General features: G+C 34.8%; 1 protein-coding gene across 1 annotated transcript in view; it reads left to right on the top strand.

The window, feature by feature from the left end:
- TUSC3 (tumor suppressor candidate 3) overlaps positions 1-27,343 on the top strand; it is a 127,312-nt gene that overhangs the window by 55,009 nt on the left and 44,960 nt on the right. The window contains 7 exon segments of the mRNA XM_075752096.1: positions 4,157-4,172; positions 4,175-4,204; positions 4,206-4,277; positions 6,649-6,789; positions 7,367-7,432; positions 7,435-7,509; positions 17,077-17,166. Of these exon segments, the coding sequence (XP_075608211.1) occupies positions 4,157-4,172; positions 4,175-4,204; positions 4,206-4,277; positions 6,649-6,789; positions 7,367-7,432; positions 7,435-7,509; positions 17,077-17,166 (490 nt within the window).

The following is a 27,343-nucleotide window of genomic DNA, read 5'->3' as shown; positions in this document are numbered from 1 at the left end:
TTACTCCCATTAGCTGGAGGTGTATGTGTGTCCATAATTACATAGGCATGTGTAAATATAAAGTATATACATCATATATAATGGACATGAGGGACATGGGTCAACTTTACAGGTATGGCACATCTTTTCTAAAGACTTCTTTTGTTGCATTTGAGTGACAAAGCTGAAATCTGTCAGAAATTATTAATGGCATCTATTGGAGCAACCTTGTAGTTAATGCCGAAATCCTGCTGCAGAATGAGCTCAGTCAACTGCTTGACCAATTCTTTCTGTATTTCTTACAGGACTATATAAAAGCTAAGTTATAATTCAACATATAGTTTGTGTATTTTTAAATTTTGAGTTTAATGTAGTACGTGTTTCATAAAGGGCTCTGAATGTAGCTGCCTTCTGCTCTTGACTCAAAATGTGCAGAAGGAAATGCCAAAATACCTGAGAGAAGAGATTCCACATAATTTTCTTAACATCTACCCTGTCAATGAGACCTCCAAGAGGACGTTTTTAATCTAGAAAAGAGAGGAATTCTGTTGGTTTCCCTGTTCAAGAAGATATCTCAGAAAACTGTTTTCAAGTAGCCGATCAAAGAGTAGGTCAAGAGCAAAAAGAATTCTGACAGTCAAGGAGGTATCATCAGAAAGAAGAAACAAGATCCTCTGCCGTTCAGTTTTCTGCTGGTTGATCAAGAGTGGGTAGTGAGAAAATCATTGACAGGTCTCTTAACTGTACTGAGAGGGAATTATCTTTTGAACTTTTCTTCAAAGAAGGAACACAAAACGTGGAAGGAGCTGTTGAAAGCTCTGCAATTGCTTTTCCAGTGCACTTTAGGATCTTGATAGAAGTATTGATGAGTCCTGTTTAACAGGGCAGTAATTTTATACTTGGATCATAAGAGGCTCCTTATTCTGTCTGTGCTCACAATTATTTTTTATTTTTTTTACTTTGCAACTTCTACAAAATATGATCTCGTAGTTTCTTTTCATCTGCAGAATATTGGAAACTTCATGGGATGCTGTAAATAGGAGAAAGCAAGATAAAATCCATGCTATCTATATATTTATTATATCTAATATAATATCTAATTATATCTAATATAATACCTGTATATTTATATTTATCCTATATAAATATCTAGATTGCATAAACAATGTTGTTTTCAACTAGTGTCCATACTCTCTTCATTTTGTGTTGTGTGTGGTGAATTTTCTGTGCACATTTGTAGATTCTTTACTGTTTTTCATCATGACATTATGAGTCAGCCTAAAAAATAAAAGCCAATAAGCATTCTGAATTTATCTTCTCAACGTTGAGAAGTTGTTAAAATATGCACTTAGCTCCTTCTTTTCATTTTGGGAAAACCATTCCAAATAAAAGCTAAAAGTTGTTTTGGAGGTAAATTGTAGCACTGATCACAGTTTAGTTTAAACAGATGGATAAGAACAGGTAGGTGACCTGGTAGTGCAGTCTTTGCCAATTGTACATTTGTAAGTGTTTTGTACAGTCCATAGTGTGCCAAAAAATAATGCTTTACTGCTTTCTTTGGCAAATCATTCCACGGTCTCTTTTATTCTTTTCCTAAAATTCTGTTTGTGTTTTCCTTACTATAATGTTGGACTAATAGAATAAAATTAATCTAATTTAATATAGCTCAAGCTATACAAATCTGATTATCTGCCATAGACACCCACATAATTAATCTTTTTAAATAAAAGTTTTAATATTTCATGAGCACCTCTTGCGTAATGGAAGAAATTTTTGTAGAGCATTTACTTAGCAGCTTATTCTTCAGTATGTTGAATTTTCTAGGTAAATCTAATCGCAGCATTCCCTTTTGATCTGGCCACTATTTTCTAGTAGCTGGTTAGTTGTAGCTGTTGCTAGTTCTTGTGTTGCTGTTAGGATGAAATTCTTAAGAGGTGACTGTAGCAGCAATAACATTTCAATCTTCTCTATCAAAAAATCCTATCAAACTAATAAGAGCAATAGTAGCATGTTGTTATTCTGAGTTCCTACCAAGTGTAGTTCTGTCCTATGCCTTTGTAGTATTTCATATGATTATTATTATAATTTCATATAATTAACATTACTTCCTAGAAACAAACTGATAGAATTGATATTGGCTAGTGATAGAGATAGGTAGGTAAGTAGTGACAGTTGATATTGCCTGATGTTAATTGGAGGTTGGATTTTTTTCAGCCAAGTGCTTATGCTTTTTACTATTATTGTATCTGAAAAGGAGTAGCCAATGCTACAAAAAGTTATTAATGTGATTGAATCAGCATTGTATCCATTGGAAATTATGTAGTGGATATTCTTCAGTTCTGTATGTAGTAATCATGTAATTTTGTATTCCTGCCCCTCCTTGTTTTACTCTCACTTCACCACCACCCCTCAAGACCTGCTATGAGGATGTATTACAGAATGCTTTGCTATCTTCAGTGTGAGGATAAAATTGTGCTTTGAATTTTTTATAGAAAATCTAAGACAACCTTTTGCAAAATTGTAATTTCTGAAGTATACTTTCCATCTATTAGATTCATTCAAAATAGTTCAAAGATGCAGAATACATGGAGATCAGCGGGAGCAAGTGTTCTCTCAAATAGTGGGGGCATAACTGGAGTATTTGAATTGCCCATAAATACTGTTTCATCACAAGTGAAGGGTAGACTAAGAAGAATGATGGCATCAAGATGAAGTGATTTTTATCTTGTTCTTATAATAAAAGTGGTCCAGCTTTAATATAGCAGGTTTAACAGAACAGTGCCCTACAGATATTACTTAAGATTTTACAGCATTGCTTTGATGTTGTCTGACTGCCCTCTTCAGGAGGACAGTGAATATGTTAGTCTGCTTAACGTTAGTATCTGTTTCTAGAAATAACCGATCTAATGCCTAAATCTAAAGTTTGCAATTTTTTATAATTGCAAACTTTACCTGTTGAATAAGTGTGTTAAGTAGCAAGTTTTACTCAGTAAGAGTGAAAGTTGAGTTTTGTTGTGCTTCATAAGATCTATTCTTCAGGCATGTAAGAGGTGATAAAATTTCGGTTTAACTTTCTTTAATGGTGGATTTTTTTTTTCTCTTGCACAATATATTCCTTGATACAACACAACTCTGCTGGGGCTTTATGTAATGTATTTAATGCCTAAGGCTGATCTCAGTTATGAGGAGATGGGGAGGGTCTTATGAAATCTGTGGTCCTATCATCCCTCTTCCCCCTCTTTGCTGTATCACAATATGTATTATGTGTGGTTTAGTGCAGAGTTGCTCTTGCAACAAACAGATTTTTGCATCTACAGCTTTTAAATAAACAGCAATTCTGGACCATCAAACACATGGAATGGTTTTATAGAAATACTGTTCTTGAGAAAAGTGGCAGAATACATTTATTTATACTACTTCTGCATCTTACAACATGCAGAGATATGTTGCCAAGTGGTGGAAACTTGGTTTGGACTCTACAGAGGTATAATTAATCAGTAATATGGAAATAATTAGCAAAGGAGCCTGTGCAAAGCCAAAAGTTACTGCAAGGATCTTTTCAGGTTTGGTTTGTTTTTTTTTTTTCCTTTTCTGTTTTTGCTGGATTATTCATCGATACGGATTTTGTCCTGTGCCAACAACATGTGGGTTTATGGTTCTGTGATTGTGTGTTTAAAGAATGTCTCTGCTGCTAAGGATTCCAGAATTATTCTTCTGGAATTACTTTTGTCCTTTCCTCTCTATGCAGACAGGACAAACTTGTTAGTTTGGGGTTTCTTTGTCCCTTTTTAAATGAACCTAATAAACAAACCCAACTAGTAAATCCTGATATTGTATTCAAGGGCCACATAAGCATCCCCTTGCATGGATCTGTTAGCAGATTTGCACTCAGGCCACCCCTGTTTTCTGAGACTTTTAAATACAGAAAACATCAATTTTTGTTAACATCGTCTTGGATGTCCTCTCGTATAGTTTGGTTTAACACATTTCTAATTCTGGAGAAGGCAAGTTTGAAGCAACGAGTTGCATAGCTCACTGAAACTGTTTTTTAATTGATAGCATGGGTGTTGAGAATGATACTGCAGGTGTAATTTGTCTAACCGCTGCAGCTGCTTATAGAATGTTTTTTTGCCAGCAAATGCCACATGGATGTACGTTTGTTTCTTTTCCTTAACAGGCAAGCTAATGAAGAATATATCAAGTGCTGGCTAATTCATGGCGGTATTTCATCTGCTTTTTCAAATAAACTGTTTTTCACAATAGTGGATTATGATGAAGGGGCAGATGTTTTTCAACAGGTAAATGTTGGATACTGTAAAACATTCTTAATTTTTAGAAGTACATGTTTATTTGCGAAATGATACAAGACAAATTATTTTCTGTGTGTAGATGTGTACCTCTGTTTCTTATATAAAGTCTTCCTGGTTATAAACACCAGGCACGTGTAAATGTTTCCGTGACATTAGCGAAGACCGATTACACAAGTAGCTGCTTCCACTATTTTCCAAGTGTAGTTTATAATGTTCTTGTTTATAGATTACATTATATATATATATATGTGCAAATTTTTCTCCAACCCATTGTTAATGTCATTTTTCTAGAATTAACTGGAATGCAGCTAACATTGTATCTAAAGATTTCCTTTAGTTTTAGGGGAAAAAAGCTCTTAACTAAAAAAGCCTTTTAATTGCCTTTTATGTAATACAATGTTCTTCATCTCCAGTAATATTTGTATTAATCTGGAAGTTCTTTCAGGGAAAGCAAGGAGACTGGTTTAGATTTTTTTTAGATTTTATATATTGGCTATGAAGAGTGAAAAAATCAATTGTTGGAGAACATTCTAAGGCCCCCTCTTAAACTGAGTAGTAAGGCAAATGCGTCCTTGAAAATTAGTACTAAATACTGACATGCTTTTTTTCTGCTAATCATCCATTGATTGAAGCTAAAATGCAGATTAAGAGGAGTGACAAGTTTTGAAGTTCTCTGTTTAATATTTATTTTTAAAATACTTAATAGTTTTAAAAAAGTTTAATTACTGTGTTTAGTAAATATTTTTTGCTTCCAATTGAATCTTAGAATGTGTTGCATAAAGAATGGTTATTAATGGCTTAAGATTTTGCTTTAAAAATTTTAGTTCAAAATCATCTTACATTATCCTACATGGTTACAATAGTACAAAAATCTGTTGTTTGATCTTGCCTTAAGCCAATCACTGCTATTAGAATAGTCCAGTCCAGGTTATTCCTTGTGCGAAAGGCACAGATTCAGTTTATTTCAGGTAGTATGCGTCTTAACGTCGTGTAAAAGTTAGACCAAATTAGATAAAATTTGTAAGTTTTTTTTACTGTCTGGAGAAATGCAGGGTTAAGAATAAGGGATACTAATGCCTATTTTTAAGGTGGATTTAGGGAAGTGTAGATATGACCATATGTTTATACATGCAAACAGGTCATGAAATACTGATGCCATAGGAAAAAACCCACAAAATTAATGTGGCACTGATTTTTAGCTTTTTACTGTTTATAGAGAAATAAACATATATAGTTGCAAACCAACTGCCTCAAACTTCTGTACAATGCCAGAAGGTTTCTGTATCTTACAAAATATTTTCTGAAACTATTTCATAACATTTGTCTTAGCCTTTCTTAGAATATTTTTATTTCCAAATCAGTTCCACTAACAAAGGGGGCTATTTTTTGCTTTAGATGGAAAATATTTTAATAGTTGGCAATTTCTGATGATAATTCAGTTCTGTACTTGATTAAATATTATGTTTTGGTAATGCGATAAAATTCATTTTGCAGGAATGAAACAAGCAAGTTTACTCTGCATTTGTTATTTAAAGATTTCCATATTTCATCATCTTAAAATATTTTCCCCTGCTTTTGTTTTATGTTAATTTTCAATTATTCAAATGTTTTTATTGCACTTATTTTTGAAGTGGATTGAATATGGAGGAATTTTATATAGCAAAATAATATTTTCCTATACATCCTTGCAAAGTTGAAGTCAAAATTTAAAGTGGCAAATGCAAATGTAAATCTATTTGTTTATCACCTTTCAGGTTTTTGATATACCGTTTATACCTCCAGTGACATCAACACATAGATTAACAGTCATGTAATTTGCAGAGCAAGTTATGTAGTCTAAACTAGTTATCTAAGCCTTTCTGGGTTCAAAAAGGACTAGTCTGTCTTGAAGCCAGTGGAAATCTAGGTGAATAGTTTAGACTAGTTAACTTTGGACTCGTGGAAGCTAGCCAAGAGAAACAGTGTCAAGCTATTTGAACATTTTTTTTCCTCCCCTAGAGTTACAACGCAATATACTTTACTAGATTGGATGGGTGTGGGGTCTCTGTTCTACTAATTGCAGGAAAGTTCTTCCAGTGTGTGAGAAGTTTAAAGAATATGGTCTTACTCAGAAAACCTTGTGGGTGAAATACTCTGAATAATTAAACATCCAAAGCATCTATGAAAGAAAATAGAAAGGAATATTCTGAGCACTCTTTTTGCAGGGACTATACATGAAGATGTATTAAAGACTAAATATGGAGGCAAATAATATTTTTTCACGGTAATTAGACTTGTTGTTGTCTTATATATAAAGGTAAACATTTTTTGAGAATAGAGTACTAATTTTTTTTTTCTGCTATTTTTCCTGGTTTTGTAGCTGAATATGAACTCTGCTACGACTTTCATGCATTTTCCTCCAAAAGGTAAACCCAAGAGAGCTGACACATTTGACCTGCAGAGGATCGGATTTGCAGCTGAGCAGCTAGCTAAATGGATAGCTGACAGAACAGATGTTCATGTAAGTCTTTCGACAATTTAAAAAGTATCTTTGTAGTCTGAGACAGGCTGATGACAATTTTCCATCTTTCCTTAATACGTTTTTTTTCCCCCTCAAGTATAGGCTCCTAGAACACATCAAAAAAAAAAATAGCTGTGGTACTTGTGGTAACTTCTGAAGTTTGCAGATTATATTCCATTCTTGCTTTGTTAAATCCAGTCTTATTCTGGATGAAAACAAGCAGTGATAATTGTGGTAACTAGTTGTTAATAAGTAGAACATGCTTTGCAAAACTATATACAAAACAGATAGAACCAAAGGTAGCTGCTCCTATTTCAGACACAACCTGCAAATCTATTGAAGAAATAATGTTTTGGAGTTGAAAGTTCAAAATGATACTTAAAACTTTTTTCCATATTATGCGCTTTTTAAAGGAAGTACTGTTTTGATTTTTTTTTTTTTTTTTTTTTTTTTTTTAATAAGGATTGGTCTTTCTGACTATCAAACCAGATTTCAGATGCTCCCTGTTGTTTATCTGGAAGGTGCTCTGTATGTATTTATTTATTTCCAATCTGTATTTGCATTTATTTTTTTCCAGATTAGAGTGTTCAGGCCTCCTAACTATTCTGGTACGATTGCACTGGCTCTTCTGGTATCTCTTGTTGTGTTGGCTTGTTATATTTGCGAAGAAATAAACTTAGAGTCATCTACAACAAAACTGGCTGGGCCATGGCAGCTCTGGTATGCAGACTTTCCTCACTACTATGCTTTTTATAGTTTCTTATCTTAGTATATGTGGCTTCATTACTTGCACAGTAAATCACAAACATTTGCATTGATACCTTGTTCAGAATGGTACTATCAGATGAAGATTCATAACCTAGATTTTGGGGCTAATTCTCATAAGCAGTGAGTATCAGTTACTAGGAGCGATTCATGGAAAATTAGCAAATTCTCTGATAGTTAGCTGCAGATTTTTGTTTGAACTTAAACAAGGAAAATATTTCTAAGAAAAAGTGTTACTAATGTTCATTGCTATTGTTCAACTTGCCCTTTTTTGTAAAAAGCAGTAATGTTATGCATGGATATTTAGTGTCACACTGTATCACTTTAGAGTAATGAAAGGTTAAGAAAATTAACAAAGGCTTTTATAAGTTGGTAAGAAATTGTAAAAACCCCTAAGAAACAAAGAAAAAGTGGAATCTTTCCAAAACTGGTTTTCAGTAGTACTGCCCTTAACATCCCACTGTTAACCTAAATGAGAATAGGATGATGTATAGGGTTAACTCTGAGGAAATTCTAAAACTAGCCAATAGTCAATTTGGAATTGAGGTTTAATGTGCTTAATAGTGTATTGCAGTGTGTTTCATTTACATTATGGTTTTCAAATCACTGAGTAGACTGGTAAAAATGTGGACAGTGCCGCCTAGTCAGCTGTCTCAGTTTTCGTTAGGAAATAGCATGTAAGGATGGTAGATGACTGTTAAGATGTATCAATAACTACTTGTTACTAATTTAAGTTCTGCCATCATTGTGACTGACAGAAGAGAAAAATCTGAGAAGCAGCATCTGAGGCTTAATTTTCAGGGACGCTGAGTCGGGAGCATGGTTATCCACACTAGAACAGTGTCTAGGGTTATCAAGTCCAATCCAACATTTTACAGCTTAATAGAAGCTCCTTCCTTCTGTATTAGCAATATATTAATTGAGAACAGTACTTTTTAAACATTTGGCCATGTATTTTGTACAATATAAGCCAAGATTTTCTTCTCTTTCCATGTAAATGGTTATTTACATTTTAAAGACTTTTTCTCAACTTCCGTCACTATGAATTACCCTTGTCTTGAAAGCACATTGGCTGGGTTTGTAGATGAATATGAGTTTACTTGGGCAGCAGCCATCATATTTTATTTGTCATCTAGGCTCCCTTTCCCACAAAAGCTTGGACGAGATGGTCTTTTGAGGTCCCTTCCACCTTGGGCTTTCCTATGATTCTGTGTATTTTAGCTCTGCTAGAAGTAGGTTACTGATAATATCCTGTAATTGGTTTTGCCTTTGCAAAGCCACATCGTATTGATGGTTTGCTGTTCTGCCTCTGATTCAACAATATGAGAAGATACTTTCTTTCGTGATGCTTTCAGCTGATGCGCCCATTGACAGCTTTTATTACATCATTTCAAAGATGAAGGTATCTAGTACCAATTGGTCTCTAACTCATTTTATACACCTAAATGATTAACAAGATCTTTAAGCAAGCACTTTGTTCAGAGTGCCTTAATATTTGCTGTTACTCTTAATAATGGCTACAGATAATGCTGTTTTCTCTCGTGCTATCATAGCATTTCCTGCTGGTGTACATGGCATATGTTCTTTGTTTAAGCAGTTTGTTAATCTACCCGGTACATTGAGGAAGGAAACTCTGCTGTAGCACAGAGTTTTGACAGTTCTTTTCCAAAGTAAGTCTCTCATATTTAGTGCCATGTATTTCTCTAGATTATCAGTATTTTTCAATGATAATGCTTTTTTAAAGATGCACTACCACCAGAAAGCTCAAATTTGATATATATCAGTCTAACTTTTTTTTGGACTCCTAGAGATCACCTGAGGACAACAATAATTAGCACACCAAAATAGATGTTTGTGTCAAAAATCAAATAAAACTATGTAATCAGTGGTATTTCCTGTGTTTAACATGCACTGTGTGTCTGGAGACAGCGATTTTATTCCAATTTCATACCTCAGGGTTCAAGTTAAGAAGTTTAATGTTTGAATGTTTTGCGGAATTGCTTTTTTTTGTCTTGCAGAGGTCAAAAATCAGTTCTGCAAATCAAGAACCATTCTATTACAATCCCACATCAATAAATCATGGAAGACACAATTATCTTCCTAATTAAATTAAGAAAATTAACACACAAATTGTTTCTTAAAATATTTGCTGTTCTCCTTAGCAGCACCTGGACACTTTTACATCTGAATGTAACTGTAAATTGCAATGTAGAAAGCATCCTAATCGCATTCAACTGAACCCCTGTGGACAGGGTCAATATCGAAATGTGATCAAACATTTTTAAGAAATAATATTAATGCCATTCAGTAGTTGTCATCCTGCTGATTGTATTGACAAGCAATAATAGAGTTAAAAGGAATTAAAATGACATTTGTTGTTGCTACTACTATTTACTGTAAAATTATGTTTACTGTAAAATTATGTTTACTGTAAAATTATGTTTACTGTAAAATTATGTTTACTTTAAAATGAATAGCACTTAGAGAATACTTTAGAAAAAGATCTTACATCTGAAAGTATATAGCAATCCCTTTTTAGTAATTTACTGTTCTTTTGCCTTCACAATGTTGTCAAAGCCCCCATACTGCCAAATGATGTTTTAGCAAAGCATCCTGCAGCTACTAGAAGTCCTTTTGCTTTTTATTCAGATCTATATGGACATAAAAGTTCATGTTCTGAGTTCTTTTTGATGGAATCAGGGGATTCCCAATTGCCGGCTTTTGCACAGATGACCTCAGTTCTGTAAAATGACTAGCATATGTCAAGATCCATACAAGAAATGGACAGTCATTGATATATTCATTCTAAGGTACCTGCCCGTAGTTATGATGTCTTACACGGTGTTTTCTACCAGTAGAACCTTAGAACTTCCTTTTTCATAAAAGCTTCATTAAAAGGAAAATGGAGAAGATGATGTCTAGTTAAGGGGAGCAAGTCATGCCTAATAAAATGCTTTTATGAAGTGTATAAATAACTAATAAATACTTCATTCTAAAGAATTATAGTCTTCATGAATATTTTTTTCCTTTTTTGAACTCTAAAACCCAAATTAAACTGGGAAAGCCTGGCAAGATGCCATTAAAAACGTACAGGAAGCTCACGTTTTTTACAGTAGTATTGGCAATTCTTTTGTGTCCTTATTGACAGTTCTTTTTACAGATGTTGGGGAACTGAGAAAACACAGGAGCTTTTTTCTGAAAGCTGTAGTTTGGGGGTTTGATTGGGTTTGGGAGGTGTTGTACTGCTAGGTATCCAGCATCACCTAACCATATGGAAAATAACATTTTTAATTTCAACTGAAATGCTTTCACTAGATATGCTGGAATTCAGTAGCTGAAAACTGTATTGTTGCAAACAGACAAGTCTCTTCGTTTTTTTTTCCCTATTTTTTTTCAGAGCTGCTTAGTGTCGTTTTGAAGAGCTTTTATGCTCCCAGATGTTGGATATTTTTTTTTAATTAAAAATGGGCGGTATGTCTCTGCCTCATTGAATCATCTGTTCCTAAAAATTAGAAAAAAATTACCTGCATAAAGTGCCTCTGCTGTTTTTAATAGCAGGAGAACAGAGGATCTCAGAAATGTGGACTGAATTTTTATTTGATAACCTTCATGATATCAAAAGTGTGTCTCATGGGTGTTATTTCAGTACTGTCTTAAGAGAAGTTTAGGAATGTTGTTTTTAGTGATCCATCTCATGGTTTTGATAGACTTTAAGAAGCAAGACCAGAGCTTTTCATCTCACACATTGATTCCAATGCCAATTCACTCAAGACTGTTGAATTGGTTTTGTCCTCAACATTAGAGTGCCAACAGCAATGCCATTATGGTTCATCCTCTCGTTGGATAGCCACTGCAAACTTGGTGGTATCTCATCTGCCTTAGGCATTTTTTACTTGCAACGTTACCCAGAACACTTTTAAAATGGCAAACCGTGTGATGAGTCAAAGCACATGGTATCCCAAAAGATGTCTTTTGAGATCACATCTAAAATGTATCCCCTAGTTTATTTTAGACTTTAATTCAAATCCTACTATTCATCGATGGATATTTTCCCCTCTGACATGCTAGCACAAAGCTGAGGAAGGACTTCAGTCCTTAGATATTTGCAGAGTCCTGTCCTTTTGTACTGATAAGAAGAAGCAATTCAGATTCTTGTCAAGACTCTTCATTTCTGAAGCAGAGAGGAAAAAGGTCAGATGCTATAAACTGGGCAAACTTCTAACGTTTTAGATAAGGAATTGCTGCATTTTAGACAAACAGTTCTGGTGCTGAGAGTTGTTTGTTCAGTTTGCTAGAATGTGGGCTACAAAGGGGGCTTTTTAAAACATTTTTCTTTACCAGGATGCTACTGTGGTTTTCTTCATGTAATTTTCAGTTTGATTTTATGTGTATATTCAAACTTGCCTGTAAACCTGTGGAATCTGGGAAGGCAAAATCTGTGCTCAGATTCCAAGGCAGCTGCCTAGGAGTTGACTCTATTGGGGCAAAATATGTCAAGTCACTTGAATTAGGAGACAAAGCATGTGTTTACTGTTGTTTGTAACAGTTAATGGTTATGAGAAGTGTGTTCTGTGCTGATACGCTCCACAGTACCTATACCATACAGTACATTCATCATCAGTTATTGCTCCAAAGAGCTTGAAGTGGTATCATGGCTACTGGTGGCTTTTTTACCCCTTCTGGGATTGAGGATAAAAATGTAATGTGTTTTATTCAAAGATACAGCTGGAAAAAGTCAGGCTCCTCTACACGGGTAGATAGGCATCTCAAAAGAACAGCAATAAATGCAAGTTATTAATTTCCTTTTCTTCCATAGTTAGAGATTTTAGAGACGCCCTGTACCTTTTAAAGATAGAGAAACCCATTTTCTTTGCTTGTGTGTTGTAGTCCCCGTCCTTGAATTGTATATCTGTTATTGGAGATTCTAATAAGTGACAGATTGTTATTTAGAAATTGAGTACAGATCTTGCAGCTCTGTAGCCTTTGTTGAGTTACAAAAGCAAAGTTAAACTGGATAAATTACATTTCTTTTAAAACAATAATTGTAAAATGGCTAAAACTAACATATACAGAACAGTATAGAAATTAGGTACAGAACTGGCTGCCTGTGTCTCCCTTTTTTTGAAATGATGCTTGTATTTAACTATATTCATAAATGAATCTAGAATTTCATTATTTTCTTATGTTGCAAAGTATTTTGTCATGTTCTGGGGTCTAACTTGCAGAGAGAAATCTAATGATCGTGTTTGTATAGTATCTGCTAGGAGGAAGCTTCACTTCAACATGCGTACCAAATGGCTTTTTAAGTCCCTAGTAATTTTAATAAACTGGCAGATAGTGTTAAACAAAACTTACGCCTTTGAGAAAGCAATGTATTAAACCAAAGTCATTTGACCAAAGCTTGCAAGACCAAGAACAGTCAAGAAATTCTGCGCAGGTACCTGTAAAGTTGTGTCTTGCTAGCAGTTCAGCGTTCTGGTGGGACTCTTGGTGCTTATTAGCTTGTGACTCTTCTTGGGAGCCTTGTGATGTACACACAAGTGCACCATGGGTGAGCTCAAAGCAGTTTCCCTCTTAGTGAAACTAAGGCTGAAGTCATGCACTCTGAAGCCATCAAGAAAGCACCACTTGCAATTTGTTAACGAAGTCCTTGAGCAATCTGTCTATGTATACAGTGTACTCGCCTAGGACTGGTAATAGAAGTGAACTTTATCAATCACCACTAAAGACGTGCTGTGGACATTTGGTCCTGGAACCATAATGTATTGTAGCAAATTTGTCTTCCCTCTCTGTACTACACCAGTCAATAATGTAGATCTACTCTGTTTGCTTTTATCATTTGGATGCAGAATAAGCTACCTAAATCTGGAAGCTCTTGAAATAGCTAAACCCTGAACTCCCTGCTAATTCAGGTGGCATGCAGCAGTTAAAGTGTTCTTCTTGGAGTCTGACAAGGAGAAAGAAGGGAGCAGGTGGATGAAAGGGGTGGTCCTTGGTAAGGGGGTGAAATCTTCTCATGGTGCTCTTCTCTGTAAAACTGCTGAAGTACCAGACTCTACTCCTGGATAAGTGGAGTTTGAAAAATCTAACTGCTCAAAGTGCCTCAGCTTGAATCTTCTCTTCTCCTGTTTTTATCCTTTGTGCTTCAACAAGATCTGAGAAAACTGTGGAAAAGGGCCAGTTCTCTGCTTATGAATTATTCCATTGAAATAAATACAGTATAAACCTGTAAGGTAACTATGAAGTCATTAATCACATATTACAAGTTGCTTATTCGTAGGAATGAATTTGGCAAAGTTTTATTCTAGGAAACACCAGCTGACAATAATAGTGAGTGAACTAAGTGTTTTGGAAATTTTGGATCCCGAAGTTTGGGATCCTATGGAAACTGTGGGGTTTGGAATGGTAAGCGTTGTGTATTAGTGTGATGTATCACATATCATAGTTGCGTGCATCTGTTCTACAAATAATGGTGTTTATTTCAAGTGTAATTTACAAACAGATAGAAGTCTGTACTTTCCAATGTTTGGTTTGTTGTTTTTTTTTTTTTTTTTTTTTACCCAGACGATTTGTAATAGGAGATCACAGCAAAATGAGCTTGAATGTCATGCTGTCTGTAGCATACCAAATGCTTGCTTGAGGGGATATCATAGAAATGCTCTCTTCTTTAGGATACTTAAAGTAGTTGAAGAAGAGTGGAAGAGAACAAGGGAGAAGCTGGAGAATGTATTTTGGCCCCTGAAAAGGTCATTTTGAAATAGTAAAGAGGCGTGTATGATGAAAGAAAATCATGGCAGATCCAGGATGTGGTGTAATAAATTAGTTTTTCTTGGTCACTAAGAGTCTGGAAGAAGACGAAAGATGCCTTCAGGATAAACAACCATATTGTTAACTCCTTCCTTTTCAATGAGATAATACTTGGAATTTGTTTCTCCCCACTATTGTAACTCCTACATATTTTTTTTAAGATGTTACCATGTTGTGAGACAGTGTATTTGTATTGTCAAGCATTAAGGATCTTCAGTAATTTGAGAAATTCATAAAGTATATGACCGTATATAAACTGGGGTGGGTTTTTTTAATTCTTTCCATATGGAAGCAGACTTGGCCCTAGAGAATGTAAATTAAATACAGTAATTTGAGTAAAATGACTTGTCATAGAAAACTCACTTTCAAAGAGCCACAGTTGTGCACTCTATGCGTCTGTTCTCTTTTGATGTTTTACTGTTTCAGCTAATGTTTTGGCCTTTCAAAATATCTCTTTCACCTCACTTTTGTTACCACACTTTCAGTTTCTATACTTTTGTACTTTCGCATAAGCATCTCCTGTGTGATTCATCACCAAAATTGTAATACAAATTTCTCTGCTAAAACAATCTGCAAGGTATTGAAATAACTACCTCTTACTCTCTTCCAGTAAGGAAAACATGTACACTCTTCATTTCTTGGCATATTATTAATTAAAACATAATCCATTTGCTAATAATCACTGCCAGTATGCTTTCATATGCCATATTAATTACTATACTGTTACATTCCGAATCCTGTTAAGGGCAAAATAAAACACACCTTATATTTTAAAGCCAAGAATCTGTTCTTAGTGTAATTGAAATCTTAACACTACAACAAAGAATTATTATTAAACCAGATACAAAAAAGGGTTTTTTTCATTATTTTCATTTTCTTTCTATTACAAGGACAAAAAAATCTCAATAATAACAACACAATTAAAATTGTTATGAACACACTTCCTAGTATCTTTCCCTTTCTCTGATATGGTTACTCTTCCGCTGTTTCTGTCTGGGTCTTGAGATCGTTCATTGGCTTCTGTTTGGGGCAAGGGGGTGCTATGATGAGTTGTCAGCGTTTCAGGTTCTTTGCTGGGAGGAGTATGATGCTGGTGCTTTCTTCCTCTTTGCTCCAGGGTCCACGTGGGGCTACTTTTACACTTTGTCCTTCCTTCACTGATCTGCAACTACATTTTACATCAATTTTACTGGATAAATGGGGATTGTCTTACATATGTTGGATACTTGTCCTTTCTTCTCTTGTTACCCCTAAAACTGGTTTTGACCACCTCCCATTTCTGTATTTCTTTACTTCGCATAATATATTATAGGCTTGGGGTCTCCAGTATAATCCTGTGCCCCTTGTTTTGTCATTCCATACTGGTACACTGCATCCTATGTTTCCACTTTTGTTGTCTGCTATCGTCCCATGCCTGCACTACATCATTATGTTGGTCATACTTATTTCATCCTAAATAGAATAGAAAAAAAAATACAAAAAACATACAAAGATAAGCAAAAGTAATGTCAATTAGGCATAGCCGCATGGTCTTTGGAAAAATTACTGTTTCAGCTAAAAAGTTAAAAAAAAAATTTAAAAAAAGCCAGGAAAGCCAGGACAGATTTGGATAAAGCCTGACCAAGATTCAGTGCTAGGCCTCTTCAAAGTTTGTTCAAATCATATTGCTAGAGGCGGCAATTTATTTCACAAACGTGTTACTAAACATTCTTTAAGGAAAACCCTTTAGAGGGTTTTAATAAACCCAGGTTTAGTTAACCATCATGGTATGAATTTTTACATTCGTGATTCATCTACTTAAATTACTATGGCTATACTATGCTAGTGGGAATATTGATATGCTCAAAAATGAGCATATTGTAGCAACTGCACTTAAATTATCTTGGAGTTTTTTGTAAGGATTATCTGTACTGATAAGTCAGACATATTCACATGATCCAAGTTTCCATTTCTGTTTTTCTCAATTGGTAATCAAAGATACTATATTTTCATCTTTAAGGTAGTCATAATGACTCTTCCTATGACTATGGAGTTTGTCGTGTAGATTCTGCAGTATGACTTTCTGCAAGAATTACTGTCCGTTTTTACAGTTTTCATATATTCCTAACCTAACTCCACACTTGTTTCCATAGGGAATTTCACTTTTCTACCAGTTCAACCATTGTTATTTGTCATAGCTAAAATGAATCACAGTCATTTAAGACACACAATGAGAATTTCATAAATTGGGACAGACATTTTGTTGATAATTGGATTTTTTTTTCTTATGGCTTTATATATCATTTTGTACACGTGAAAGCAAACAGTTAGCTAAACATTTATATTAGAGGCAGAAATAACTTCATGAAAGGTTACATAAATCTCGACCACTAGTTTGCAGAATATTTGAAATTAATGACTCCTGTGCTACGAGTGCATTTTGCCGTATAGATGTGTAAATGTGGCAATTTCAAGTGCGTATAAAGACAGATTATTTCAAGTGAGATTTTGAAAAATCTCTGTCTTGAGCTAATTCATTTTGTAACAGAAGTCATTAAGAATTTTATGAAAGCAACACAGCTGAAAACCCTATTGTAAAAATCAAATAGAGGTAGGTACTGTGTCTAGTTAGGTAAACAATTATGTATCTAAACAACAAAACATCACCAGCAGAATGGTTTTCTATTCAATTCTTCTGGATAAATAAATGAGTATATTGTTTTCTGTTTTTTCTAGTGTGTTGTATTTGCTATGACATCTGGTCAGATGTGGAATCACATCCGTGGACCCCCATATGCACATAAAAATCCTCAGAATGGACAAGTGGTGAGTTGATTCTTTCAATTGTATTTTGAGGGGAAATATTACAGACACACACACACACACATATATATATATAGTTACTCCCTACAGTAATTATTGCAGTGCCATAGCACTGTATGACAGTGTGCTAGAGTCTTAAGTCTGCAGTTGCAAGCAGAGTCTGTGTGGAATTTCAGATGTTTAGAAAATTCCACCATCTTTGATTTGAGCAATGAAATGAATGGTCGTGTTTTTCAAAACTCTATCAGGCTCCCAGCTGTAGTGAATGTGTTATAAAACGTTCCATACCACACAATTTCCGCTGTCCAAAGATAAATGAATATGTGTCCTTTTTGTAGAAACATGCTCCTTCACGAAGTGAAAAGCAAGGTTTTTTTTTTTGTTTGGGGTTTTTTTTCGGGGGTGGCCTCATCTACACAAACCTTTGAGATTTGTAACCTCTTTTCTTCTTTCTTGAGCATTTTAGTTAGAAAAGGAGATAGCAAATATTTTCATGTGCTTTATATTTTTCATGTGCTTTTTTTCCATCATGCCTGTAATATTTCCACTGAACTTTACAGAATGCTTTTTTCCTATATCTCTTTACTCCTTCGATTTAAATTCTTTATCAGCTTTACAAGAAGTTACCACTATTTGATTACTGCCAAAATTACTGTTATATCCTGTTACTGCTGTCTTTGAAGGAATTCTCTTACTTGCTCCTTCCTGCTCACAAATTAGCAAACATTCATCCGAGTTCAGGAGAAATTCTCTTTGCCAACTGGGAAGGTAAAAAAGGACCTTGGCTAGTTTCTACCACTCTTGGTTGTTTACCACTTTTCAAGCAAGTTGTTGGGATGGAATCGATGAATCTTGCAGTAAACTTAGTGGTCAGGAAGCTTTTGAGGACTAGTGGCCTGTCAAGCTATTTTCAGCTTTGACCAGCACTGGTTAAAGGAGGCTGGCGTGTGTCTTAAAGAAAAAAGAAAAAATTATTCAAAGCTCCCTTTGTGTCATATCTGCATTGGAGTAGCAAAAAAATGATGGTTTGAATTTGAGTACCGATTTGCTTTGTATCAGAAACGTAGCAGCATGTTGATGTCATAAAATGACATGATTCATCTGTCAACTTTGTTATGCAGAAGTAGAACTGATAATGTAATAAATAATCTCTGTAAAACACTGTGTTTGTAAAATTTAGAGTTTTTCATTACTGTCTTACAGTATTAAATTTATGATGCTTTCCTACAGAGTGACAGAAAGGAGAAATACTGCATAGAAAAAGCACTGTTTGTGACAAATTAGTTTTTACCATACCCAGTTTTATCCATGTTGCCCTTCTTAAAGACCTGTTTCTGAAATATAGGCTACATTAAATCATTAAAAAATATCTCTCTAATTGTTCCTGAATTTATGCCATCTTGTCTCAGTTTTCAGACTGTGAACTCCTCGTTATCCTATCTGAGTGTCTGAAAAACTGCTAGTTTGGAGTGTTAACATACACAACTAAATAATGAAAATGATGGTAGAGATGGTTTTAAGTTCTAGTTACTAATCTACTGTACACACATACCTTCTTTTCTGGTTTTGCTCCATTATATGACTTCAGGTAAGCTATTTTTGTGCCTCTGATGCACCTGTCTCTCCTTGTTCATATGTGTCAGTACTTTCACCTCCTTGGAATTATGTCTGTGTCACTAAGTAAAACAAATCAGATTCTAAGAATTAAAAAAAGTATAGATGCAGGATCATCAAGCTCCTGATTTATATAAGGTACTGACTGCTATAGTTCTAATTTAAAGCTCTGGTTTTTACCACTGTTAGAAGCTTAATAAGTATTCTGTAAACCTTTACCTATTTTACATTGCATTTTTTTCCAAATAACATTATTGAACATTTTTCCGTTTCATTTTTCTAGCACTTATCTATGTTCCTGTGAATTTGAAGTCATAAAAGTGCTTATCTAACACTTCTGTGAGATTTATTCAGCCATGATAATTCACTGTAACACTGTTCTGCATTAAGTTAGCAACTGCTGTCTTTACTTCTGGATGAAATTTAACTCATCACTTTCCAATGTCTAGGATTTAGTACCAATTCTAAATGTCCATGCTAATTTTGTGCAAGAATTACTCTGAACCATTGTTAACAGTCTTACCAATGTAAAATTCTGTTTTTAAGAGGAAGCATAGAATAGCTCACCAAGCTTAGTTGTTTTATTGTTAGGTTCAAATTTACTAGTTATTAGCTTTTCTTAATTCATAGGAGTTAGCAGTTCAGTTCTGTACTAGCTGTAGAGCCTGATATGCCACCAGGCTTTGAAAGTGATAATATTCTGTCTTCATAAACTGTTCCTTACTTCCAATATCTCCTATTATTTGCTTTGTTCTTGTCATAATTTTAGATGACACATTTTTCTTCCTTAAATTCCTATTTTTTTCAAAAGATGAAAAGACATTTTTTGCTTTGCTTAAACAGCACTACTTACTAGTGCCAGTATCTTGTAAAAGGAACATTACCTGTTCTTAATTTTTTTTTGCTTGTGCACTGCATTTATGCTTCTTTGTTTGATTACCTGAATTACTTTAATTCTATGATTGTATTCTTTGAATGAAGCTTTTAAACCATATTTTTGTAATTCTGTGTGGGTCTATTCTGTGAAGTTGATGTGCTCTCTTATTGAGGTTGTTGCAGTTACTTCCTTTATTCTCCATTGCCATCAGCTAATTTCAGTTTTTGGGTCCACATGAAAGCAGGATCAATTTTTCTGTAGAAAGCTGAATCACACAGTACTGTTGCTTGATATTTCAGTTTCTAGTTTAGGTTGATGCAACTGGTGCTAGTCTTCTATCTTGACAACGTTTTTTTTATCTCTGTTGTGTTTTGGAGTTGTTCATCTTCTGCCTAATAATTTTGTTAGGATTAGCCCCTTACTGGACTGTGTGACACTAAAACCCTGTACCTATTTTACTGGAGTTGAGAGTGAAAACTAAACATCTCATTGGTGTCTGTATATAAACAGTCTTGGGAGAGTCCTTATTTTTATTCAGAGCTTGATCTGTAGAGAGCTGGAGAAAGCAATTACATATTTTTGAGCCTCCTGCAGAGGTGCTTCTGTTGCTGTTTAATTGACCTAATAGCAAAGAATTCTCATTAGATTTTCATCAAGTTTTAATCGAATAGCAGCAATGGCTAAGAAAGCATTTATGTATGTCTATCCAGGGTTAGCAGCCATTTTTTGATTTGGATACAAATTCTACAGTTTTTATTGTGCAGTATGCACAAGACTACATCGTTAAAATGATTGAAAGTTTGCTTTAAATGAGAACAGGGCAAAGGACAAACTTGATCTGAAATACTGAATTCAAGGCTCATAATTTTCTTTCCTTTTCTGAGAAAAAAATTATTAGAAATTGGAAAAGTTTCTCTGTGAAGAGAGAAATATGATATCTTTATTGTCAGAATTAGATGTTTTTCCTACCTAAGGTGATGCTTTGTGAAATGGGTAATGGTATTTGCCACTATATTAACTGGATTTTTTTTTTACATATCTTTATACTTTAAAAGCTTGTTAAAATTGCTTAAGCATAACACAAATTATGTCCCTTAGGAAGGAATTTATAACTGTTTAGCAGATCTTTTAGATAGAACACTTTGCAATATCAGATCAAATATAAATATTTGTTGAATTGTGGAGTTTATTCAGCCTTTTTTTTTTTTCCTACTTACCTTTCAGAGTTTTATAACCACTGATCTTTATTTGGGAACAGTCTCTAAAGTACCACTTTTCAAATGGTCTAGCAGATACGAGTATCTGGTAATCTGTATGTTTCTGAAGTTAAATGAAAAATATGTTTGACTACTATTATTCATTTTTGCATTTATCCATGTAAAATTAAGGTATCCTGAAAATTTTATGCTTAGAATATCGATATTATTAATTCACATTAGTCCTCTACTGCTAAGAAGGACAAAATGTCATTTATTAAAGTATATTCTTCTGTGGTTTTTGACATGACTTTTTCATGTGAGTCTAATTAAAATAAATGGAACTTTCTTGGAATGGTTTTAAAGAATGACTCTCCCTTTCAAGCTCAGTAAGTCACAGTAAATACATAGTCCTTTTGCCTTCAGTGTGTCTGGAAGCATGTTTGAAGTACTGTTCACCAAGATTGCGTTTGTAATGCCCCACTTTTCTGAAAGTGGCTAGATTGCTTGGTAGTAGTTTCAATATATAAAAAAGTCATTTCCTATGTGATATATTGTTATGTATGTCTTGCTTTTGGATAAAAAAAGTTCATACAGATAATTATATCCTTGTCTAACATAAGATATCCAGATTGGCATCAGTAGTACCACAGCAATATTTCGGTGCATCTATCGACAATAATCACAACCACAGTGCTATTGAAAATACTTCTTACTGTTTTATTGGAATAGCCAATTATTTATGTTAATACGCTTGATAGAAAGGAGAAGTAGGTTATTCATGTTATGAGTGTATTTAATGAAACAGCTTTCCTGTGGTCATCAAAACAGTGAGTCTATTCAGAAACTGCAATTAGTAATGGGTTTCTCAAGCCTTTAATTTAAACGTCTATCTTGATTTAGTCAAAAAAAGAATCTATAATCGGCAGTGTAAGATGTAAAACTAGTATAAAACAATCTTAATTCTGTTAACAGACCAACACATTAACAAATGGGCAACATCATATCTAAACTAGTGTTGGGAAAACTATTAACCTGTATAAGAAATCTGTCCTAGTTTTTGAGATTGCAAGTGTGATTGTAGCTGGCATTTCAATAGCTTTCTGTATAACACGTTTTTACCTTGCTATTAGAAAAGGGAAACCTTACACAATATTTTGTACCCTTTTTATTGGGAGGAGGGGGAAAAAGGAGGTAGGAAAATGGTCATGACAGAAGGGTTGCTCAGATGAGGCATTGGAACCTCTAAATTCTTAAATTCTGATTGCTGTAAAAGTTCAGATAGTGCCATTGTATTGCGAGTACTGTAGTTTTGGCTGAGTAAAGATGGAACGTTTTCCTATCAAGTAAAACTGGATTTTAAACAAGTAATCAGGCAGCAAGTAGTCTGTCATGATAAAATCCAATAAATAAAAAAGCAGTAGATTTTAATTGCTGCTTGTAACAACAGAAATCCAATTTTAATTGACTGATACCACTTTCAAGTAACAAAACACTCCTCCTTACCCCTGCCTACCTTTTGCTAAGTGTAGACGAGCTCCTGGAAGCAATTTAATTTCATTTGAAAGAACTGTTTTTTACAGAACAACTCTTCATGTCAGAAGTCAGAGAGACCTCAAATACGTGAAGTTATGAAGTATCTGAAGATAGAATGGTAATGCAATACAGAAAAATAGACTTTTCTTTTTTAAGACAGAAAACCAGAATGACACAAGAGAAAACCTGTTCATGATGAACAGAACCTTATGTCGTTCTGTTACTACTAGAACAAGAGTCATTTTTTTAAACTCAGCTTGATTGCCAGGTAGGAATCTAGATTTTGTGTCTTCCAGGATTTTACTGGTTGTGTAGAAGTTAAAGCTAAGAGTCTTCTCTAATAAAATAATTTTGATTTGAAGGTACCTGTGAAGATCATTTAGTCCAGCTGCTTGCTCAAAGCTGGTCAGGCTGCTCAGGACTTTGTCTAAGCAAATTTTGAATGTCTCCAAGCTTAGAGATTCCCCAACCCTGTTCAGTGTTTGACCATCTGCATCATTCTTTTGATTTTACCCTTTAATTTATTTTTATCTTTTTTTATTTCCATCAGGAACAGTCAAGGTAAATTTTATCCTTCTCTTCAGTAAAAGCTGATTTAGCTGAGTTCTTAATTAGAATTTAACACTCTAATAAAATTAGACTTAGCCCCACAGTACACCTTTTCAGAGCTCCTGACAGCATACCTTTGCTTAAGTGGCACTAGCACTATTATGATATCACTACAATATCCACACTGGAAACGAGAAAACCTTAAGGCTGGAGTAGTCATAGAGATTTTTCTCTGTATAGATTCTGTTCTCTGAATAGAGCTGTGCAGACATTCTTCCTGTAACTATTAAACAACCTAAGCATGTCTATTTTCTTCTAAAAATCGTACAAGTTTTTCAACAGTTTTGAGAGAGTGGGGAAGGGAGAAGAGAGGAAAGAACTGTACCATATTTTCCCTATTACACAGTACAGTCTTTCACTACTTTAGATGGATAATCTTGTGAATCTTTCCTCTTCCCTGCAGAAAGATAATCTATAGTACAAGGGTGCAGATGTTCCTTTTACTGAAGTAAAATGTCAGCAGTTGGGAATTGTCTTGTGAATTGCTAAGCAAGTATCAAAATATTTTCTATCATACAGAGCCTTCTAGAGTTACAGACCTGGTGCCTATTTCCATTGGAGAGCTCTTGCCTCTCCATGCAGTTTTGCTAGTAAGCTCTAATGCTGTCATTTCGATGTAACAGATTAGATTTCTCTTATGCCTGCCAACAGTGTCAAGAGAAGGAACATACATTTGAGTCTTAATGTAAATGAAGCAGCATACTTCAGACAGTCCTTCACGGACTAATTCACCCATAATACCCGATTCAGAGAGATACCGTTTTTATTGTGGTTATTTTTTTTTTTATGGTGGTTAATTTTATTGAACATGAAGAATTTTTGATACTTCTTTTTTTTAATCTGCAAGGCAACAGTTATTTCCTACTTGATATTTTGATAAATATACAGTGCTTTTTGTCTTTATTCATAGAAACAAAAATTATTCTGACTTTTTTTTTTTTTGTCTAGCTGAGGTGCCAACATTAATTCCTTTCTTTGCCTAACCTTTCATGTTTACTGACTGTTCCTGAAGGAAGAAATAATAGAAGAAGACATAAGGACTAAATCAAAAGGTAAACTAAAAAGTTTTATTGTACATGCAGATTGTTCTTCTGAACCTCTGAAAAGCAGTAGGGTAGTACTATACATCCCACCTTTTAGATATCAAATATTTCTCAGTGTTTCTGGACATCAAATCATAGACTCGTAGAACCATAGAATGGTTTGGGTTGGAAGGGACCTTAAAGATCATCTAGTTCCAACCCCCCTGCTGTGGGCAGGGACACCCTCCACTAGACCACGTTGCCCAAAACCTCATCCAACCTGGTCTTAAAACACTTCCAGGGATGGGGCATCCACAGCCTCTCTGGGCAACCTGTTCCAGTACCTCACCACTCTAACAGTAAAGAATTTCTTTCTAACATCTAATCTAAATAGACCCTCCTTCAGCTTAAACCCCTTACCCCTTGTCCTGTCACTGCACTCCCTGATAAACAGTCCCTCACCAGCTTTCCTGTAGGCCCCTTCAGGTACTGGTAAGCCGCAATTAGATCTCCCCAGAGCCGCCTTTTCTCCAGGCTGAGCAACCCCAACTCTCTCAGCCTGTCCTCACAGGAGAGGTGCTCCATCCCTCTGATCAGCTTCGTGGCCCTCCTCTGGACTCGCTCCAACAGCTCCATGTCTCTCCTGTCCTGGGGCCCCCAGAGCTGGACGCAGTACTCCAGGTGGGGTCTCACAAGAGCAGAGTAGAGGGGCAGGATCACCTCCCTCGACCTGCTGGTCATGCATGTTTTGATGCAGCCCAGGACACAGGATATCTGTGGTTTTGGGTTTTTGACCAGGAGGGGAGAATTTAACTTCTATCGTAATTACTGGTCAGGATTCAAACTCCATCACCACATTGTTGAGAAACAAGTTCCCAAAAGGAGTGGGCTTAACACAAGCTTTAGAACAAGGAGTTATTTTCATTCTGCACTACCCTTTAGACAGGCACACTTCTGTCTGCCACTTAAAAAGCCATTGCAGAACTGCCACGTGTATTGCTTCTTAGAAAAGTTGATCTACAGTCCTCCTTAGGAGACTTTGCTTCTGCATAACAGAGCTGAGATAGATTGTCTTGAGAATGCAAGTAGGTATGCTGCCATTAAAATGCTTTGCATGTAAAACAAAACTTTAAAACTGAGCTCTGGAAATGTGAAGTAATACTTGGGCATAGTAGTGTGCTCACAGCCCTTTTGTGTGGCACTGTAAAGAATTGGAGAGAGTTTTGTCAATGTTAGCTACTTCACCTTCTGAATGTGCATTTAACTGGAAGTATGCTACAGTAAGGGGAAATAATGCAAGCATTGGATCAGCTGCACAATTTAAGAATGGATTTTAAGAATCGATTTAACAACCAAATTGAATTAAATTCATGCTGTTTTGTCATTTAATATCCCAATAATTGATCACTTGCATTATTATTAATTATCTTTGGAAAATACAGAACCACAAGGACATGCTGTGAATATATATGCCGCTTTAGGTAGTGCTCACAGAGGGACCGTAGTGTGTTTGCTACTGTGGTCTTTCCACTGTATCCCTCTCATCACTTAAAAACACTATATTAAATTCAGGTCTACAAATGATTTGCAAACCTTGAACAACTGGAAAAGTAAAAACAATACACAAACTTTAATTTGTATTTCTTCTGGCTATTTTCTCCTGTTTGTTTAATTTCCTGTTTCCCTAACCCTACTAAAATACTGGAGAGCTTCATTTACTGAAGAACGAACAATTGAAACCCCTCCAAACAAGTCTCTTTAAGAGCTCAGGAAAAAATTCTAGAAAAACAGATTAGAGAGACATTCATACCACTGTTACTCAGAGGGTTATTTTCTATATAAATTGAAGAACATACCTTCCAAAAAAGATAGCAGATATAGCACAGGGTAGAATGAATCCTGAAAATAGACAGCACAACTGAAATAGTAAACACACAATTTGAAAACGAAAAGGACAACTGAAAAAAAACCCCACTCAAACCAAAAACAAATAGGTAGCCAGTTGCCATGTCTGCTCTGATATATTTAATGTCTTTAAAATGAGCCACTTATCCATGGAACTTACTCCCTTTGAGAGGCAAAGAATATTGTAAGGTTGGGTTATTAACATAAGTATAGTACCAAGGTAACAAGTTCAATCCAAATACATACTACTGGTTTGAGGTTTTTTCCTTCTCCTTTGATCTTTAAATTTTTTTTTTTTTTTTTTTTGGTGTTTGACCATCTGCAGTGTTTCATATAGCTCTGATCTAACAAATAACTTTAAAGTTTAATTGATAGTGCATGGGTTTACAGTAGTGGGAGGGCCTTGTACATTGTCCTGTCATGGGCAAGTGCATCTTACCAAAATCTTTGACTTTTAAGATTTTGCTCCCAGACTTGTTCTACAGTGCTATGTTACTACCTTTTGTACTCAAATAAAACTTCTTTTAATGTTTGGGTGAATTACAGGTGCAATACTTTGATTTTGAATTAATTTTTTAATAGGCTGATCACATTAATGAATCATATTCAGTCTATACTTACATAGTGAATACTTTTTTTTCTAGCTGAGTTATTTTCAGATAATGAGAACGTAATTTGTGGAATTCCTTCTGACTTTTGAAGCATATAATCTTCATTTTTTTTTCCCATGTAACGTAGTGATGGGTTTGGTTTTTTTTTTGTCCTCAGTACCTTTCTGGCATCAGCTGAATTCATTATTACCTTTTCTTGCACTCTCATCATCAACGTGAAATTTAATAAATTAGTCCCAAGATCTAGAGTTCCTTTATGTGTTTTTAAATGGCCTATTCTGTTTCCCATTGAGACAGTTATTCAACCTGCTTATAGTGTTTGTTCCAAACCCATTTTTCTCCAGCTTTACATGTAACAGAATGAATTGCCAAAGTCCAGATAAATAGTAGCACATTTTCTTTGTCAAGAGGATTAATTACGTTAAGAAAGAGATTGTGCCTGATGAATATGGTGTCTATCTCTTTGCAATAAGTGTGCTGTATTTCATCTCATTTTTCATGTTCCTTCATATGTTTAATTGTACTTTATTTCAAAACTTATTCAGAAGGATTTCATGTTATTGAAATCTAACTTCCTTCCTTCCTGAATGTGTTTAGTTTCTATGTGTGCTGTTGTATACATTTCCACTAACATGCTCAGATAGACTTGGCTAGAATGCATAGATAAAAACATAAATCTTAAAGCCTAGTAGCAAATTTATGTACTAGATTTGGAATTATGCTTTTTGAGTTTTTGTTCAACTTTTTATGTGGTATAGATGTATTCTGTCAGCTGTGGATGCTTGTATCCCTTTTATTCATCATAAGCAT

Source organism: Balearica regulorum, chromosome 4, assembly GCF_011004875.1.
Source record: "Balearica regulorum gibbericeps isolate bBalReg1 chromosome 4, bBalReg1.pri, whole genome shotgun sequence".
In the NCBI taxonomy this organism is placed as follows: Eukaryota; Metazoa; Chordata; class Aves; order Gruiformes; family Gruidae; genus Balearica; species Balearica regulorum.
This window is presented reverse-complemented; position numbering and strand designations above follow the sequence as displayed.